General features: G+C 45.1%; 1 protein-coding gene across 1 annotated transcript in view; it reads left to right on the top strand.

Annotated features, from left to right (window-relative positions):
- The window catches only part of DDX31 (DEAD-box helicase 31), a 44,384-nt gene that overhangs the window by 326 nt on the left and 25,919 nt on the right, over nt 1-18,139 (top strand). Inside the window, 15 exon segments of the mRNA XM_041474842.1 lie at nt 1-199; nt 861-1,114; nt 1,303-1,378; nt 1,736-1,779; nt 2,121-2,191; nt 2,478-2,542; nt 3,312-3,356; nt 4,598-4,639; nt 5,407-5,471; nt 6,259-6,378; nt 6,643-6,749; nt 7,470-7,705; nt 8,026-8,202; nt 10,611-10,670; nt 16,586-16,636. The exon segment at nt 1-199 is cut by the window's left edge and continues 326 nt beyond it. Of these exon segments, the coding sequence (XP_041330776.1) occupies nt 1-199; nt 861-1,114; nt 1,303-1,378; nt 1,736-1,779; nt 2,121-2,191; nt 2,478-2,542; nt 3,312-3,356; nt 4,598-4,639; nt 5,407-5,471; nt 6,259-6,378; nt 6,643-6,749; nt 7,470-7,705; nt 8,026-8,202; nt 10,611-10,670; nt 16,586-16,636 (1,612 nt within the window).

Genomic DNA, 18,139 nt, shown 5'->3' with positions numbered 1-18,139 from the left:
GCGGAGAGCCCTCACGGAGCCCCCGCAGCGCCGCGGGGTGGGCGGGGAGCCGGGAGGGCTCCGGTCTCGGGGGAGGCTCCGCACCCGCCGCCGCGCCGCCCGCACGGGCCGGGCAGGGCGGGCGGGAGGCGGCCCCGGGGCCCTGCGGAGGAGCGGGCGGGACATGGCGGCGGGCGTGGGGATGCGCGGCCTCGGCAGGGTACGGGCGGAGGGGAAGGGAAGGGAAGGGAAGGGAAGGGAAGGGAAGGGAAGGGAAGGGAAGGGAAGGGGTGGAGTGTGGGGTCTGGGGTGTGGGGACATAGGACGCGGCACACGGGACGCTGCGGGACCGGGACCGTGACCGGGCGGGGAGGCAGCGTCCGGCAAGTTGTTAAATGGAGCTTTTGGCTTCTCCCCCGCCCGAGCCGGGGCTGGTCGGACACCGGGGCTCGCAGGTGGCTCCCCGATCCCCGGGGATCCGGCTCCTCCGAGCCCCAGGAGCTGCGGGCGGACGGCGCTGCCCTGACTCACCGCGTTCCCTCTGACGGGCTGTGCGCGATGCTCTCCCAGCCCTCTGCTTCCTCTGCAGAGGCTTTAAAATGCTTCTGAGAGAGATTTTTAAAGAATGTTCTGCGCAGCCACTGGAGGAGTTGAATGGGATCCTTTAGGGCTGAGCACTAGATAGGGCTTCATGTTGCTCATGGCATTTCAGCAGTGTCAGAGGTCTCGGGTGCGGTGGTGGATCTGTTGGGGTAGGAGTTGTGTAGCTGCAGAAACCAGCTTTGGTTTCTTTAGTCATGGAGTGGGGGATTCCAAAAATAAGGCTCTGCTGTGGGCTGATGTTTGTGTGTCGCTGCTGACTGGTTTGTTTCACTTTAAAGCAGTCTGGTGCTCTGAAAAGGAAGCTGCAGTCACCACATGGAAACCCACCCGTGAAACGCAAACGTAAATTATCCATAAACACCGTCAGGAAAGGTGCCACGGAGGCTGACAGGAGGGAGGAGGGAAGCTCATCACAAAAAACTGTTCCTAAGAAGCAGCTGAATGACAAACAGAATGAAAGCCAGAAGAACAAACCTTTCATCAAGACATCCAGCCTGTTTAAAAACAACCCAGACATTCCAGAAATTCACAGGTATTTTAGACAAATGGGAGAGAAAAAAACCCTTTGCTATGCCTTGAAATTCATTGTCTTGAATTCTTGTCCTTGCTTGGCAGAGCAGTTTCTTGGTAATGAAATGAAGTTTGTTGCTGATTATGTAGAATGCTGTTGTATCATTTTTAACCCTCCTGTTTGTTTTGGTTTTGTTTCCCCTAACTCAGAAAAGAAGTGCAGCAGGTGCAGGAAAATGTTTTCACTACAGATTCCTTCAGCCAGCTGGACCTCCACCCACATCTGGTGAGTGGCAGGAGGGCTGCATGCCTCAGAAACTTGGGGATTTTGGGTGGGGGGAAGGTCAGAAAGACTTTATTCGTGGTGACCTGGATACTTCACTTGATTTTGCCACTCAGGGTGGTGGTCCATGTCCTGACCTCTTCACTGTTTGCAGCTGTAATACCAGAAAACCACAGAAAACCAGCAGTGGTGTAATTCTGATTAACTAAGAAGTATTTTGAGGAGATGGGAACTTTATGGACCAGTTATGTAGAGAATAAATGTCAGTCTTCTGGGTTTTGTTCTGTCTTAGCAGTACAAGAAGTACCAAAAGGAACAGTTTGACAATAAAACCTTTATTTCTCTTTGCTGTCTCTCTAGATCTCCACAATAAACACTGTCCTAAACATATGCAGCATGACCAGGTAAGCAAATTAATATCAAAACTGTGCAGTTTACCCCTAAAAGCCAATCACCTGTGATTATTTCATTATATTTAATGGGTTTGTGAAGGCCACAGTACCACTGTCCTGTTTGCTGTTGGGACTCCTGCCTTCTAGTTTGGCACTTGAATCATAAACCCATCTGGTTTGATCTGGTGCCTATCCAGTGGCTTTCCTTAGAAATCACCTCAGCTGATGTAGCTGCACAGCAGAGATGAGGAATTTGGGGTAAAGAATTTTGAGACAGTCACTGTGTGTTAAAATCTTGGAATTCTCTCCTGTGTTCTATCTGCAATTCCTGCCCTGCTTTGTTTGTCACCCAGTGTTCAGAAGCAAACCATTCCTGTGCTCCTGCAAGGCAGAGATGCCCTGGTGAGATCTCAGACTGGTTCAGGTCAGTGTTGAGCTGTCACTGTCCTTCCTTAGGGTGTGTTAACTCCATTTATTTAGGTAGATGTTAGTGGGATAGCACCACCCCTCTTTTCCAATTGACCCTTTATTGAATTGCCTGTTAATCTTCCATTCTGAAAACTTTCTACGTAATAGAAACTCTTCCAGACTGTGATTGCAGTTTAAGAATGGTGGGACAAATGGGGCTTTGGTTTGCTGGAGTGCTGTAATTGCCACTTGTTTCTTTTTTTTTTAATGGAAAGTTTTCTTATTTTCTCCCTTCCAAAAAGGTAAAACTCTTGCCTATGGGATTCCACTTGTGCAGTCTTTGCAAGGAATGGAATCCAAAATACAGGTAGGTCCAACAGCACTAAATAAATTTGCTTTTGATACTAAGATGAATAAAAATAAAATCCAGCTCCTGTAGTCATTGCTGTCTCTTTTTCATACAAGCAATCCACGTTCTCCTTTTTTTGTACATGTGACAGATGGGATTTCCCAGTTCTGTTGAGGTGTGGATGGTACAAGATCAGTGTTAGCCACTCCCCATTGCTCCAAGCTGCAGGATAAATTGGAAATGGGCTAAATTATCAGGGGTGGAGAAGGTAGAGAGCAGAAGAAATGGTCTGGAAGAACTGAAAGCAAAGGTTACTGCCATGTCTTTAGGTAATCTTTGGCCTGGAGTGGGATTGGGTAATGCTCCCAGTTTGGATCATACACCAGAAAATGCTGCTGCAGATCTTGTGCATTTTGTGGAAAGAGATCATCCTGACTGAAGGGTTGAAGCATTTCCAGCCCATCCTGGATTGTCATTCCTACCTACAGATTGTTGCTGTGCATCAAGCAGGAGAGCATCCCTGCAGCTCAGGAGCACAGGAGTGAAACAATGTGTGTGCAATAAAATGTTGGCTTTGGCTGTTAGCAGCTTTCCCAGCAGGGGCAAGAAGGCAGTGTAGGATTGATACATGAAAACTTGATTTTATAAAATCAAGGGGGCAGAAATACCCAAAAATGTCATGTACAAAGTTGCACTGAAGCCCTTCAGTGCTGGCTGAGAGCAGGGGGTGTGGAGGGCTCTGCTCAGTGCTGCCTTCTCTCAGAGCCCTGCTCTTGTGTGTTTGCAGCGCAGCGATGGCCCCTACGCGCTCGTGCTCGTCCCAACCAGGGAGGTAGGTGCCTCTTCCTTTCTCCATCTGTCTGAACACTGATCTTTGGGGGTGTAGATGTGGGTCCACCAGAGCTCCCCACATCAGAAAACGCTGTCAGTCCTTTTGCTGAGATCTTGCCCTCACAGAAAGTGTTGTCATTTTTGTTCAGTGCCAAGCAGAGTAAGAAAGGAGTTTCTCAGTTCTCCTCCTGCACTTGGAAATCTTTGTGGAGGCTGGAGGAGCTCTCTGGCTCAGTGCAGACCTCCTACAGGGGGAATGAGTAAAACCAATGAATTCAGCTTTGCATATGTGTAGCTTTATACAAGTATTTCATTTTCAAAGCTGTTTATTCAAATCCATAAGTGAATGCTGAAGCTGGGGCCTCCAAGAGTTGGTTTCTCCATTGAACTCTTCTATTTAATTTATATTATTTGCAACTGCAAAGGCAGTGTCAGAAGAGGTTATCAACCTTTTTTATTTTTGTTTGGTATGTCAAATGATAATAACTTCCATGTGGAGAGTTGATTGCAGGTATCTCATTTGGGGTCCAATATTTTATGCAGCCTGCAGTGCAATATCTCTGCTCTGTTACCTGAAAGGAGAAGGCTCTGAAGCTATTTAAATTTTTACAGCAACAACTTACTGCCTCTTTAGGATGCTATGTGAATACTAAGCATGGAGGAAACTGTGTGTGAGCTCATTTAAAGGGCTGCCATTGAGAGTACTTGGGAAGATAATTTGTGATTACAATTGGTATTACTTTGGAATGGAAGCAATAACCTTCCTTGAGAAAAGAAATGCAGAAAGATCCAGTTGCACAATCACTCTGTGGGTCAGGTGAGGAACAGTGAGGACTGCCAGAAGAGAATTGACTTGTGTTTCCTTTTCATGGTGGTTTTTTTCCCAGAATTTCTATAATTTTCTCTTTTATTCTTCCTCTGGAGCAAAATCATCTGTGCCTGTAGCTTGTTTTCTCCTCAGGGCATTCACAGAAGCCAGCAGAAGTCTCTCTTGTCCTGAGAGCTGGCTCATGGAGCTGAGCCAGTAGAGAGATTTTTGAGCAGGTCAAAATACAATAAAAGAGAGATTATTCAAGAGGAAAAAAATTAATAAGCAGAAAAGAAAAACTAAGGATGCATTTAGAATTCTGATAAACATAACTAGATTAATTTACAGATTTTTGTGCCATAAGGATTTGTAATCCAGCTTTTCAGTCCAGAGAGACTTTGTCAGAGCTCATTTTCTTTTGTTGATTTCCATAGCTTGCACTTCAAAGTTTTGATACAATCCAGAAACTACTTAAGGTAAGAATTCAATGCTCTGTGTTCTCTGTGCTCCTGTAAGGAGCTAAACAACTTCAGTTCCTGTGAATTCAGCTGGAGGTTTAATGAAATCCAGCACCTGGAAAGATGTATGGTCCTTAAAGATAAATGTGTTTAAGTGTGTGATTTCCCTATGGCATGTTTTAAATTATTACATGAGCAATTAAGTGATTAATTATGGCACCCTAGTTGCACATGTGCTGATAAACAAGCACAGTTGATTTTCACAGCCATTTGTTTGTAGAAATACCTTTCATTGTCTCAGGCTGAGTTATGAATGGAAGCTCTCGTGGTGACAAGGACCGTTTTACTGAAACTAATACTGGACAGATGGGTTTCAGATGGGGAGCAGGACTTGGGGAACTGCTTTGCCAGCTGAATGACTGGAGAAATGAGAAGGCTTTTAAAATCATTAAATGATAGTGCTTTCCTTGTAATTGAGGCAGAGTATCTTACCATTGGGCTAGAAGGTGTTTAAATCATTTATTTATCTGATCCATATTTCCACCCCCTCTTCATTTTTCTTTGGAATAATAGGGTACTTCCTCATTATTTATAAGTCTTATAAATTTATAAGTCTTAAAAAGAGACTTACAAGTCTTTTTTTTAGTGCTGGAGCTGTGATCACATCACATGCACACTGCTGTCAGCCCCATCCTCTCTCTTTTGCCAAGAAACATCATTTTTTTATTAGGCTTTGTCTTGTTATTAAGAAGAATCATTGCTGGTCTTGGTTTTCTTTTCTGTAGCCATTTACCTGGATTGTGCCTGGAGTGCTAATGGGGGGAGAAAAGAGAAAATCAGAAAAAGCCAGGTAGGAAACCAACTTCTTAAATTGTATTTTGGGTCCTTCTGCTCTACAGACTCCTTATCTGCTACTCTTGTTTAGTTTTTCTTACTGGGAGGGCGGATGGTGAGCCTGGATCAGGTTGTGATCCCCTGGATCTTACACAGGCACAGTGGCTGGGTCAGCAGGAAACATTCACTTCCCCCAGTTGAATCTATTTCTAAAATGTTGATGAGCCTTCTGAGAAGATGAGCTCTTGTGTCAGTATTTCTTTTTCCCTCTTCTGACAAACACCTGTATTTGCTTACCACCAACTGTATTTGTTATGGGGGAAATTGCTTTCTGGAGAAGAGATTTCCTGGTGTTAAAAATTCCTTTCTTTCCCCTTTTCAAGAATTGAATTGTAAGCTGGTAATCCAAAATGGAATTTTCATTTCTCTCTATATAATCATACACAAAAAGAAGTTTACTCTTGACAGTAAAACAAGTACTCAATTAGAAAAGAAAACCTAGCTGGGTGTGTTATATTTTTTTTTTTAATATTATTATTTCTTTCCAGCCTGTCCTTAGCACTGAGTGTGCTTCTGAGTATCAGGGTATCAGTGATGATCAAGGATAAATTTTAGCTGGGCAAAACAAATCAGTTTTTATCAGTGAGAATGCGCTGTCCCTGATTTTACTGTGGCACTTTTTCCCTCTGTAGGTTCCAGTTCCTCACTCAGGGTCCTATTCCATGCTAACCTGCATGGAATTGTTTTTTCTTTCTTTTCTTTCTCTTACCTGGGTTTTATTTTTTGTTTTTAAATCTGCACAGGTTACGGAAAGGGATCAATATCCTCATCTCCACTCCTGGCCGCCTGGTTGATCACATCAGGTCCACGGAATGCATTCATTTCCGTCGCACTCAGTGGCTGATCATTGATGAAGCAGACAGGTAAACTTCTAAGTGTTCAGGTACAGAGAATTATTACAATACTCTCTGCATCATAATTCACTAAATATTTTTTTAAATGATGAGAGGGTGTGATTTTAATCCATTCATGCTCAGTGGCCTCAGCCAAGTACCAGATGTCTGGGATTAGGACGAAATACCCATTTTGGACAGATTGTTGGGCAATTATTCATTGCAAAGATGTCGTGCAGTATTAAGACTTTCTCCTTCCTACAGCACCTTTAACCATCTCTGGTGTCTCTGTAGGATCCTGGACCTGGGTTTTGAGAAGGATGTGGCTGTGATACTCAATGCTTTAAATGCTGAGAGAGAGACACGTCAGAATGTGCTGCTCTCAGCCACCCTCACTGAAGGTGGGTTATGGACAGATGGAGGCTCTTGTAGCTGGATAATGCACAGGCAACTGCAGAATAGTTGATTGAGTCTGCCTCTATTACAGCTCAGTCTGAAGCCCTTTGCAGGAGTGGAATTAATTTCCTGTTAATTTCTGTTAATTTCTTTGGCTTATGGCACTTCCTTTATTACTGGAATTTCTGTCAGTGTATGTATTTCCATGGTCTCCACATATGTCTCCCAAATTCCTTAGCAAAGTTACCATGAACCTGAAAGTTCATTTGTTTGCTATACAAATGCAGGCATTTGAATTAAGGCAAAAAGCTAATTGCAAGGGAGCTGTTGTGTGCTTTGCTCTGTACCACACAAGCTGCTGAGGCAGGAGCTGAACCAGGCCTTCTGACTCCTGCACTCTTGGCAGAGTGAAGATCTGCTGGGATTTTCCCACCCACATTTAAAAGTAGGCCTGCCAAATGCTGTCTGTCCATAAAGACATTCATGTACTGTGAAATAGCACAGTCAGCTGGAGTAGTGTCTTGTCAAGGTTCTGGTGGAGTCCACAGTAGCTAAGCCTTAAAAAGGCTGAGGTTTGTGGGAGGGTGCTGCCCTTGTCTGAGGGTGGCTCACTGGGTTCTTGCCCTCCACTCCTTTTCACTGGAATTGTGTTAGTTGGTTTTTTGTGTGAGTTCATCATCCCAGGCCAGACTGGGCCTCACGTGTCTCTCATTTCTGTGGTTTAGGAGTGACACGCCTGGCTGATATCAGCTTGAATGACCCTGTCAGCATCTCCGTAGCAGATGAAATCCAGAAGATGCCTGAGCCAGCATCACAAACAGACAGGGAAGCCAGCAGTTCATTGAACTGCATGGAGCAGGAAAACTTTGCTGTTCCAGAGACACTCCAGCAGTATGTCATGATGGTCCCCAGCAAACTGAGGCTTGTCACGTTAGCAGCTTTTATCCTGCAGAAATGCAAGGTGAGACTCTGTTTGCATTTATATTATTAAGTAGCCCTTTGCCCTTTCCAGCTCCTTTATCTTCTCCTCTGTTGAGGATAGCATGGATTAGATCCAGGGCTTTGAAGTGCATCTTGAACCACAAGAGAGCTGAGGTGCTGTTGTGTCTTTCATGCATGTACTCATTCTTCTGTTGAGGGCTCTCTGTTTGGTGTCAGACTCTGTAATCCTTTCCCAGATAATTATATCTCCAGAAGTGTAAACCACCTGGATCTTTTCATGATCGGGGAATTGGGAGAGGCCTTTGGAAGTGGTCATGTGCAATTCTCTTGTTCTTGCAGTTTGAAAAGCGCCACAAGATGATCATCTTTTTCTCCAGCTGTGAACAAGTGGAATTCTACCACGAGCTCCTTGTAAAGGTCCTTTCAGGAGGGCCAGAGTCAGAACAACCTGGACGTTCACCCCTCTCTTCTGTGAGCTTACATTTTCTACGTCTGCACGGCAACATGGAACAGGAAGTAAGCACTCTCAAAATGTCAGGATCTGCAGTTTTATTCCTTTTTCCCTATGATTTATTATGTGGCTATTTTGGGGAGGAGGGCAGAAGAGAGGACAGAGAGTCATTTCACCTCTAGGGGCCTCAGTCTTCCATCTGCTAATGAGAATAAAGATATTGTCCCATTTCTGGAAAGTATCTTGGTAGCTGTATCTGAAAAACACACTTGAACAAGCCAATGTGTTATTTCAGCAGGCAGAGCAGCCATTCTCTATTCCCAGTGGGTGCACTAAACCATTTATGTCTCTGTGTTTCTCTCTCTTGCAGTCAAGACAGACTTTTAATGCCAAAGGAAAACCTTTTTCAAGCCCCAAAACATTATTACCTAATAAGTTGTCCCCATTAAATGAGGCTGGAGCAGTTTGGCTTTGGTTTTGAAGAGCAGTGTCTTGACAGAGTGCTGTTTTCCCTGGGATGGAATAATAGCATTGTAACAGTGATTACCCCAAAATAGTTTTGGACCTTTTGGAGAGGTTGGGCCTTGCTACAGAGGGCTGAGAGGCCAGGAGGAGAGTGTCAGATGAACTGTCACTGCAGAGTTTCTCACAATAGCTGAGACCTCCCTTGGAAGTTCAGGCCCAGATCCTGCCCTTGGTCTGTGATGGAGAGAGCTGCTGCTCTACTCTGAGCTGCACAGCAGAGATGGTAAATGAATAAAGCTCTTCTGATGAAGCAAGAGGTGAAGAGCCATTGTTTTTCTCGCTCATTCCCATCCTGTGGAGACCAGAAACATGTGCTTTGCTGTCCCTGCAGTCTGGCCTTTCCTCAACCTGCCTGCCTGAGCAAGTGAGCAGGCCTGGTCTGGCCCAACTCTACCCTGACCAGCTGTTAAGCCAACAGAACACCACTAAGTAGCTGGCACCAGGGGAAGGGTTTTGCCTTTTTAGTACCCAGTGTGTAATTAGTGCTTGATGTCTTCAAATTAAGAGCATTAATGGAGCTAAATTGTGGATCCCATATGGTACTGCTGAGCACGGCTGCTGTCATTGTCAACAAGATACAGCGTGCTCTCTTCTTTAATTTTTGTCAGCAGAGGGTTCAGTGTGTCAGCAAGGCCCAAGTTTCCCTCTTTTCTGGAACAGCACCTCTAGCTGGGAGTCAAGTGTGTAAGGTTTCTCCTCTATCATCAATGTAACACTTAGCTCCTAGGCAGAACTCCAGGGAAAGGCTTGAAACGCGGAAATAAGGATATTTTGGAAAGCAAGCAGGAAAGGGAGTGTAGGTGCAGAGATGGTATTGGCAAGTGAAGACCAAGTTCTGCTGAGAACTTTGATTGTTGGTGCTCAGAGATAGCAAATATCATTGTGATGTAATATGAGTTGTAGGGTCAGTTTTTGTGGTTTCCTCAAGGAAAAAAACACAACCCAAAGCTGTTAGTTAAAATAATTGGAATGTGCTTGGGAAGGGTTGGGGACTGACAAAGCAGAAGGCTTTTGAAGGGAGCTGAGGGGCTGTACTGGGTTCCTGCAGTTCCCTTTAATGGCTCAGGGACTGCTGGGGGTAATTTGGGATCTGGGTGCTGTGGATGGCACTGCCTGTGGGCCTGAACTCACGTAAGGAGTGGGGGCTACAGGAGCTGTGATGGTGCAGGGCAGAGATGGGGACAAGGCTGCCTCTGACCCTGGTGGAAGGAGCAGCCTCCATCCCAGTGTCATCAGCCCCATTGGTGGCCTTTGCCAGTAGAAGGGAAAGCATGGGAAGGTGCCTCCTTTCCCCTTGGGCAGGGATTTCTGGCCATCTCCCCTGCCCTGTTACTTTGAAGCCTTGTCCCACAGCAGTTCACTGTGCAGCTGAGCATCCCTGACACTCAGTAATTCCAGAGTCAGAGCAGTGGCTGTGTTCATGCCCCATTGGGCACATGATGAGGCTGATCTCTTGTGATGTGATTATATCACTGTGTCAACAAAATGGGCTTATCCTGCCCATCGTGTGACTGGACAGACAGCAGTGAACATGTCCAGCTTTACTTGTTTCCACAAAAGCCTGTCTTGCCCATAAAGTGTGCCAGTCCTTCTGTTGGTGCTGCCTAATCCTTTGTGGATCCCCTCTCCATGTAAAACAGTTCCTGTTTGCTGGCACACACAGGCTCTGCTTCTGTGCAAATCGTGGAGGTGTTGGCTGCTCTGATTTGCCCAAATGCATCCAGGCTTCCCCAGACACTGCCTTTCTACCTGGGACCACACCTGTGTGCCACAGATTTTTCCATTTGTAGTAAGAGTCTGGCACTTGTGAGGCCAATTCCTTTGCTTTTGGATCTGTACATGATCTAGTGAGCAAGACACAGTTAAATTGTTACCTTAGCTAATTTGCTTTGTGTTTGATTGTAATGTGCATAAGCAGTCTTTTAATTCTTCCTTTTCAATCTTCTAGGAAAGGACAGAGGTCTTCCAGGAGTTCCTAAAATCCAAGACTGGCATCTTGCTTTGCACTGTGAGTAACTTGGAGTCACTTTGGAGCTCCACACTAATGGTCTGTTCCCTAAGGGAAACCAGAGGAATTGGCACTGAGCTTTAATTCCAGCTCACTGTCTGACCTTGAGGAAAGTCATCTCTTTTTTCTGCATCTCACATGTTCAGTAAGGACGGGGCCTTCTTTGAAAACTATTAACATGATCTTCTGCTGAGTTACCATATACAGGAAGAATTGTATGTCTTATATTAGAGACCACCAAGTATTTTGCTTGGTCTTATGTCTGGAAAAATCTGTTCCTTTGAAGCTGGAGCCTAGCCCCCTACATGCAGCCAGTAGAATGCAATCCTGATTTGTAGTGTGCCCCAGAACTGCTAGGAAAACTGGATGGAATGTGGTATTTGCCATCTGAATAAATACCCCAAGGTTAAAAACAACCACCTGCAGAGGTGGAAAGGGGAGCCCAACCAGAGAAGGAAAAGCACATGCTCTGCTGCTCTCCTTGCCTTGTGCCCTTCAAGCTCCTTCCAAGGGTGCTGAGGGTGAAATTCTTGTCCTCTGCTGAAGTTTGCTGGCACCCTTGGGTTGTGGTGGCACCTTTGCCTCTCGCTCCTGACCTGCCAGGGCCACAGGCTGCTGCAGTGGTGCAGAAGGCTGCACGATTTGCTCTCTAATAGTGGCAGCTGTTGATCTGAAAACGTGTGAATCTTGGCGATTTCTACCCACTGCAAACCTGTAAATTACAGCGATCGGGAGTAATTAGAGCTGAGAAACCCTCTCCAGCTCTGAAATGACTCCTGTTCTCTGTTCTCCTGCATGTTATTCTTAAAGGAAACCAGTTGCAATTTTTTCAGAGTGTGGGGAGCTGAATTTTTTCTTTTTTCTGCCCACAGTTCAAACTAGGAGTGCTGTGTATATAGGAGTGCTTGATTTAGCATTGCCAAATTATTTATTATGTCACCTGTAAAATTCTACCTGTTACCTTCTGGTCCTGCTTTGTGTGTACAACCTTTCAGTGATTTGATCAAGGTCAAAATGCATCTTTGCAGTGCATAAGTGGAACTGTAACTTGGTTCCCTTGTATACAGAGGTAATACTTGAGTGTCAGAACTAGGGAGGAGAATAGAGCTTAAATTATTCAGTGGTGTAGATTGTTTCGCAGATAAAAAGTGTTTGGTAAATTCTGAAAAATAAATAGCTAAACTTTGTTGTCCTTGATGCACATAACTGAGAAATGTCAGATACGTATCTTGTTTTTGAAATTCCAAATTAATGGGTTTGGAAGGAAGGTAAACGCTCAATTTTAGACAAAGAAAAAGCAAAACCATTGCAATCACAAGGCTAGCAATTCCTGGGTGAGAAGGTTTGAAGGGAAAATGCAGCCTGTGACAGGAAAAATCTGTCAGGAAATGTGCAACTGTTGACAAAGTAGGAAGAATTTGGATAAAGAAATCTTGGTGGATGGGATTCCCCTCTTGAGACACTGTGGAGATGTGGTTTGATTTCATGCTGTGCCACAGACTCAGTGCAGGTGAACAATTGGTGGAATTGGGGTGACAAGGCAAGTAGCCACATTTCACTTGAGCAGCAGTGGTTGTGGGTTTGCTCCTGACCTGTCACAAATGGGAGGTAATGGTCATAAACGGGAGATAACGTGGAGTAACCTGGATTGCCATGATGAGGGTGGTGTAAGGTAACACATTTATTGTCAGCCTCCTCCTCCTCTTCAGTCTAAGCTGCTTTGCATTTCCTGCAAGGCAGGGATGCAGCTCCTGCCAGTGCTGGTGACTCTGCCTCAGCTGGCACATGGTCAGCACGTTAAGCACAGTGAGCTGCGTGTCTTGAGTCCAAAATCTCCCTGTGCTTCAACTCCCCACCTGTAAAATGGGGAAAGTAGCACAGTTCCATCTTACAGAGATGTTGGGAGGACAAATGCATTGAAAGCAGGAGGTGGCCTGTTACCACAGTAATGGGGACCATATGGACACCTTAATATAGAGATACACTTTGCACCAGTCCCACATTACAGGTGCCTCCCCAACGCAGATGTCCAAAGGGCAGCCAGGCTCTGTGACCACCTCCTGCCTCTAAGGGCATTGCTTTTTCTAACACTCTTCTCCATATCAGCAAAAAAAAAAAAAAAAAAATTCTGCAGAGGGATGGTTCTGTTCTTTTCACTGCAAAATCGTGGTTTGTGCCCACAAAATTTTGAAACCTGGCTCACAAAAGAGCAACACAAATAATGTTGCTGTCCTTCCCTTGTCCCTTATGCCATGTTCTCCACCCATCTTTCCGCTCTAGTAAGCAATGGGACCTGCTGTTCCTTTTATTAATTTGCTCTATGTCATATGTATATTAATATAGCCCATAAAATATTTTTGCCAGACAATATAAGCTGGCAGACAAGAAAATAAAGAAGGGCCATGTATCTCAGAGGGTCTCATCCAGATTTATTTCTCTCTCCTTCACTGAAAGTTCTTTGTGGCTTCCTTTGGGATGTGCCTTTTAAACAAGTTCATCTCTTCCAGGGAGGGAGGAAAGATCATTTGGAGATTGTTTGCTGTTTACTCAGTCACGCTAACTCATCTTGCCAGTTTTCTGGCGGCCCCAGCCAAGAGCTTTCGCCTCTGACAGCTTCTGTGCTCTCCCCTTCCTCCTCTGATTACGCAGCCCAATCTGTCACCCTGCCGACGGGGGTCTCTACCCTGCTGATGGCTTTCCACACTCGGCAGTAATGACTTTTGGCAGGCCGGGAAGGCGCGAGAGCTTCTTCCCCAGCTTGGAGAGCCGTTAGGCCCTCTCTGCCTGTTAGCTAAAGCACTTTGTGAGGTTCTTTGGTAAATAAATGAGTCATTTTAATCCAACTGACAGCCTGGCACCTGAGCAAGCTGCCTTCCATCTGTACTTCTAGGCCTCATGTAGGCAGCCAATTGTCAAGCTCAGGGCCTTCAAGACCTCACCATTGAGTGTCTTTCAAAAGCAACTTTAGCAATTTCCTTTGCCCTAATTAGATTGTGTGAGAGGGACTGAGCAAACCGAGGCCCTTGCAAAACTTTTGTGGCCCTGTTGGTTCTGATCTTCTGCAGTGACAGGACTCGCTTTCGGTGTGACCTTTTTGCCCTCCATTCCCTGGCACCCACCCCCTGTGCCCCATTCTTGTACCCCCAAGCACAAGCACAGGCTGGTAACATGAATTATTCAAAGCAGAAATTTCAGCCTTTCTAGCATCCCTCAGGTGGATTGTTCCTTGATTCTGTGCCCCTGTGTGCCTTGCAGTTGGGATCAGGGCAGGAACGTGGTTAAGGCTTCAGATTATCTTTTAAAATGGCACTGGTGTAGGTTTAGTTTTGGTTTTTTGCTCCCATGAGATGGGCACTGCGGAACTGGCCCTTCCGTTGCTCATGGAAAGGAGGCAGTAGCGACCTGCCAAGGTGTCATATCCTTGATTTCCCTGTAATTAAGGAATGGTGGTGTGAGGTCACACATGGAAGGGGCAGTGCCATCTGAGGCAGTGGAAAAGAGGGGTCAGTGGTACATTGGAAATCTCTTGGGCTTCTTGAAAGAGTACTGGCAGAAGGTTAGTGTGTCTGTGTGTGGAATAAATGTAAGACTGGATTGTTGTTGTTTGGGCTGTGTTCTCTCTCCTGGAAAGGTGACCCACAAATATTTTTCTAAAATTCTGAGAAGTTGAAAATCATGAGCTCAGCCAGCAGAGGAAAGCAAATCAACTCAAACTTTTTACCCTAGTCCTACCTTGCTGCTCTCTTCCAGGGTCTTTGAGGAAAAGGAGCTTGAGGAGACACAGGTGGACTGATACTGAGGAATCTTTGAGAGTTTGCAAAACACTCCAATTACCAGTAAATCCCAAGAGACTTGTGAAAGAGAGCCAGGGGAACCCCCAGGAGAGTAGCTGTTGTTGTGTGTCAGTAATAACTGAGTGGAGTTGGTGGCACTGTGAAAGTGATCATGAATGCAAGGCTGGTGATGGGAGAAAGCCTTCTCCTAAAATGTTCTCCCTGGCTGTTTATGAGGCTTTTATTGAACCTTTTCAGCTTGGACAAATGCACATGAAAATGCTGACTGTGGCAGTGATTTTCCAAGTTGAGTTGGAATTATGTTGAGAAAATGTTGAGAAAATTATCCTGGAAGAGTAGGGAAAGAATCTGGGTGGATGAGAGGGATGGCTCCTGCCAGTGCTGTCCGCTCCTTCTCATGTTAGAGGTGCTCCAGACCACAGGGGTGTCTTGGTTGTTGGTTTATTTTGGGGAAACTGCCCTGTGCCAAGGTCAGAGCCCTCTCCTCAGCCAGCCTTTCCTCAGCTCCTGGGTGTGAGGAAGAGCACAGTAAGGGAAAAGACCAAAGCCTTGTCAGCGTGGAAGAACAGAGCCAGCCAGCTCGGAATCAGCCGTCAGCGCTCCTGTCTGATCGTGCTGCAGAGTTTATAGTCTTGTTATCCTGGTAACTGCTGTACACGCTTCCCGACTTCCCTTGATTTATTTTCTCCAACCTCCTTTAAATGGCTTTTTGTACATCTGTTCATTCTGACTCTGGGAACGAGTCACTCCTTAATGAGCGTGTTGGAGCGCGAGTGTGCATTATTTCGGAGTGGGCGCTGTGGAAAGTGTCTCCTCTTTTACTGCAGTTGGAGCCACAAAACAGCCTGGTTAGTGCTTATGGGAAGGCCTTTGCTGCCAAAACATCAGCTTCCCATTCTTTTAACGTGTGTGGGAGTTGCATGAAAACACTTCAGTGGGTGGCTGACACATTTTTAGTACATTAAGCTCCTGCTTACGTCCTTAATATATTCTATTTTGCAACTAGCTAAAAGATACATGTGTTGCAAAACATTTCCTAACAGAGTTAAATCTGCACACCTGCTCTGCTATTGCACCTGGTGAATGTAAAATCCAAGGAGTATGTGAGGACATTACTAATGAACAGAAAATCAAGAAGGGAGATTGAAATGTGTTTGCACTCTCTGTTTTGGATAGCATTTAAACTCTCTTTTCTCTCAGAAGGGGGTATGTTTTTGGAGATATCTGGCTGTGGATAACTAAAGGGTCTCATTCAAGTCCTTCTCCAAGTTGATGGGTTTTCTCACCAGCTGGCACATCAGATAACACTTTGACAGCAGCTTCAGACTCTTTTCTTCGTAGCTGCATTTTGTTTCTCCAAATCAAAGCCAGTCTGGTGCAATTCTAAGGCATAGCTGAAGTCCCCTTTCCTCAAGCTGTGCTCCAGCTTCCTGCAGATTCTGCTAAATTGTTTGTTTGCCTTTTATTTTAGGGCCAGATGACCTGCAAGTCATCTGCTCCTCAACTTCAGACCATCACCTAGGAAACAACTAATTATTTGTAGGTAGAGATCAGTGTATCTTTGGACATTCCACCCAAGGCCAGGGATTCTTGACCATTGGCCTTTATGGTTTTTTTCCCTATTCATCATAAGCAGCATGATTTTAGTACTTAGATTTGCTATGGATAAAGGTGTGCTGAGAACTAGTGCTGCCTTTTAGAGATTTAATTCTACCTCTCTGTGTTTGGGTAGTAGGTGCTCATGAGCAGATCTCTTTTCATCAGTGAAACAAACTGGTTGAAGAACCAAAGGTATCACTGCCATTTATACAGTGGATTCTCTCAGGGGCTGTAGCAAAATGCAATGTAACTCAACATCACCATCCTGAAATAGGTGTTTGTGTCCTCCAGGCTTTGGGCCATAGTAGTGCATTTTTGATTGCATTGCATTTTTGATTGCCAACAATCCTTACATTTTAAACCCTCAGTGTTATTTCTGACCTTCAGTCCAAATTAGACACATAAAATTCCTACTTACATAGCCAGTTGCTTTCAGACATAGTTGCCATCACAGAAGACTCCTCACTCTGCTGATACCTCCAAAGGATTTTTACTAAAGTGATTTCCTTATTAATTTTAAAGGATGTAGCAGCACGGGGGCTGGACCTGCCTCAAGTGACGTGGATCGTACAGGTGGGTTTGCTCTGTGTGTCTCTGTGTTAACTGCAGCCTTGCTCACATGAATTCCCTTCCCAGAACCTTCCTGCAGTTTGCTGGTCTTGGTGCTGATGCCTGCAGGTGTGGGAGATCCACAAGTTCCTGACTGCAGGACTGGGACCCTGGGTTTTGCCAGGATAAAGCCTTGTTAGGATAGCCTTGGTCTGTTTTTCTCTTTAATAACTCTGGTATTACCAGAGTTTCTCCTGGCTGGAGATGAAGCCCCCTCCATTTCCCTATCCAGGAAGCCACATTTTGTGAAATCCTGGCCATCTCTTGCAGTTCTGTTCCTGTTTTCCTGAGCTTGCTGGGGAGGCAGTTCCATGAGGAGTTTAAGTGCATTCCTGATGTTAAACATTGAGTAGCCCACTAGTGTCAGTGCAGTGACCTGGGTGTTTTGAGTAAGGCTTGGCTGGGTTGGGGCTGAGTAGCTGCAGGCATCCAGCTTCCAGAACTGCATGGTTCAGATTTTCCCTGAAGAAAACAAGCCCAACAAAACCCCACACTGCTGCATTGCTGTTGACAGAAATACAGTCCTAGGGAAAAAAAATAGAAACAAAGGAAGATGGATTGAACCTTAAAAATAGCAGCCTGTCGTTTCAAAGAGGAGGCTGAGAGCATGAGACAGGTTTCATTTCTATAAAAGATTTATAATTAAAAAAGGTTAGTTGAATAGAGGAAAAACTGATCCAGAGATTCACATGTATCAAGTGACACCTGGGTAAAAGGAACAGGGCACAGAGCCTCAACAAAGCTTTTTAATTTCTACCTCATCCCTTCAGGTAACAAATTTGATTTGATTTTTGTGTTTCTTAAAAAAAGAATGATATTGTAGCAGCCAGCTAGTCGATGAAGGCTGTGGAAGTGAAGTCTTTAATTCCCAGATCTGTATATTAATATAATTTAACCAAAGATATAGTTGCCAGTGTTAGAACGCAGTGCAAATTACCTAAAGCCCTGGGAGACTTCTGTGTGTCCAGAAGGCGAAATCTCAGCTGTCCTGAGAGCTGTGTCCAAGAGCAAGGACCTGCAGGGAGCAATTAGATTGCTCACAGCATCTTACTCACACCTCTAGCCAGTAGAAACTTTGCCAGAGGGCACAGGTATAAACACTAGAGTGGGCTTTGGTTGTTGGGTTTTTTCCAGTTAAACTGCTGAGGGCTCATTTCTGAGCAGTTTCTCTGTGCTTGTTCATTTTTTTCCAGGAAAGAGAGGAAGGGGGGAAAGAATAGGGGGAGGTTAAAAGGAGGGAAATGTGTCACCCTTTATCAGATCTTGCAAATAGCTGGGCAGTTTTGATTCCCAGTGAGGTAAATGAGAGGCAGTGCTAAATTTGGGGGGTCTTTAAGGAACATTTTCATGGTACCTGGTAGTTGGACAGGGGAAGACAGTTGCTACCTGTATCATAGACTGCTGAAAGCACTCCCTCCTCTCTCTTAGATTTATTCTACCCTGTAACCAGCTGTGATTTGCTTTAAT

The sequence above is a fragment of the Pyrgilauda ruficollis genome, unplaced genomic scaffold, assembly GCF_017590135.1.
Source record: "Pyrgilauda ruficollis isolate IOZ18807 unplaced genomic scaffold, ASM1759013v1 scaffold34, whole genome shotgun sequence".
NCBI lineage: Eukaryota > Metazoa > Chordata > Aves > Passeriformes > Passeridae > Pyrgilauda > Pyrgilauda ruficollis.
Note: the sequence above shows the minus strand (reverse complement) of the source record. Positions and strands in the feature narration are given on the sequence as shown.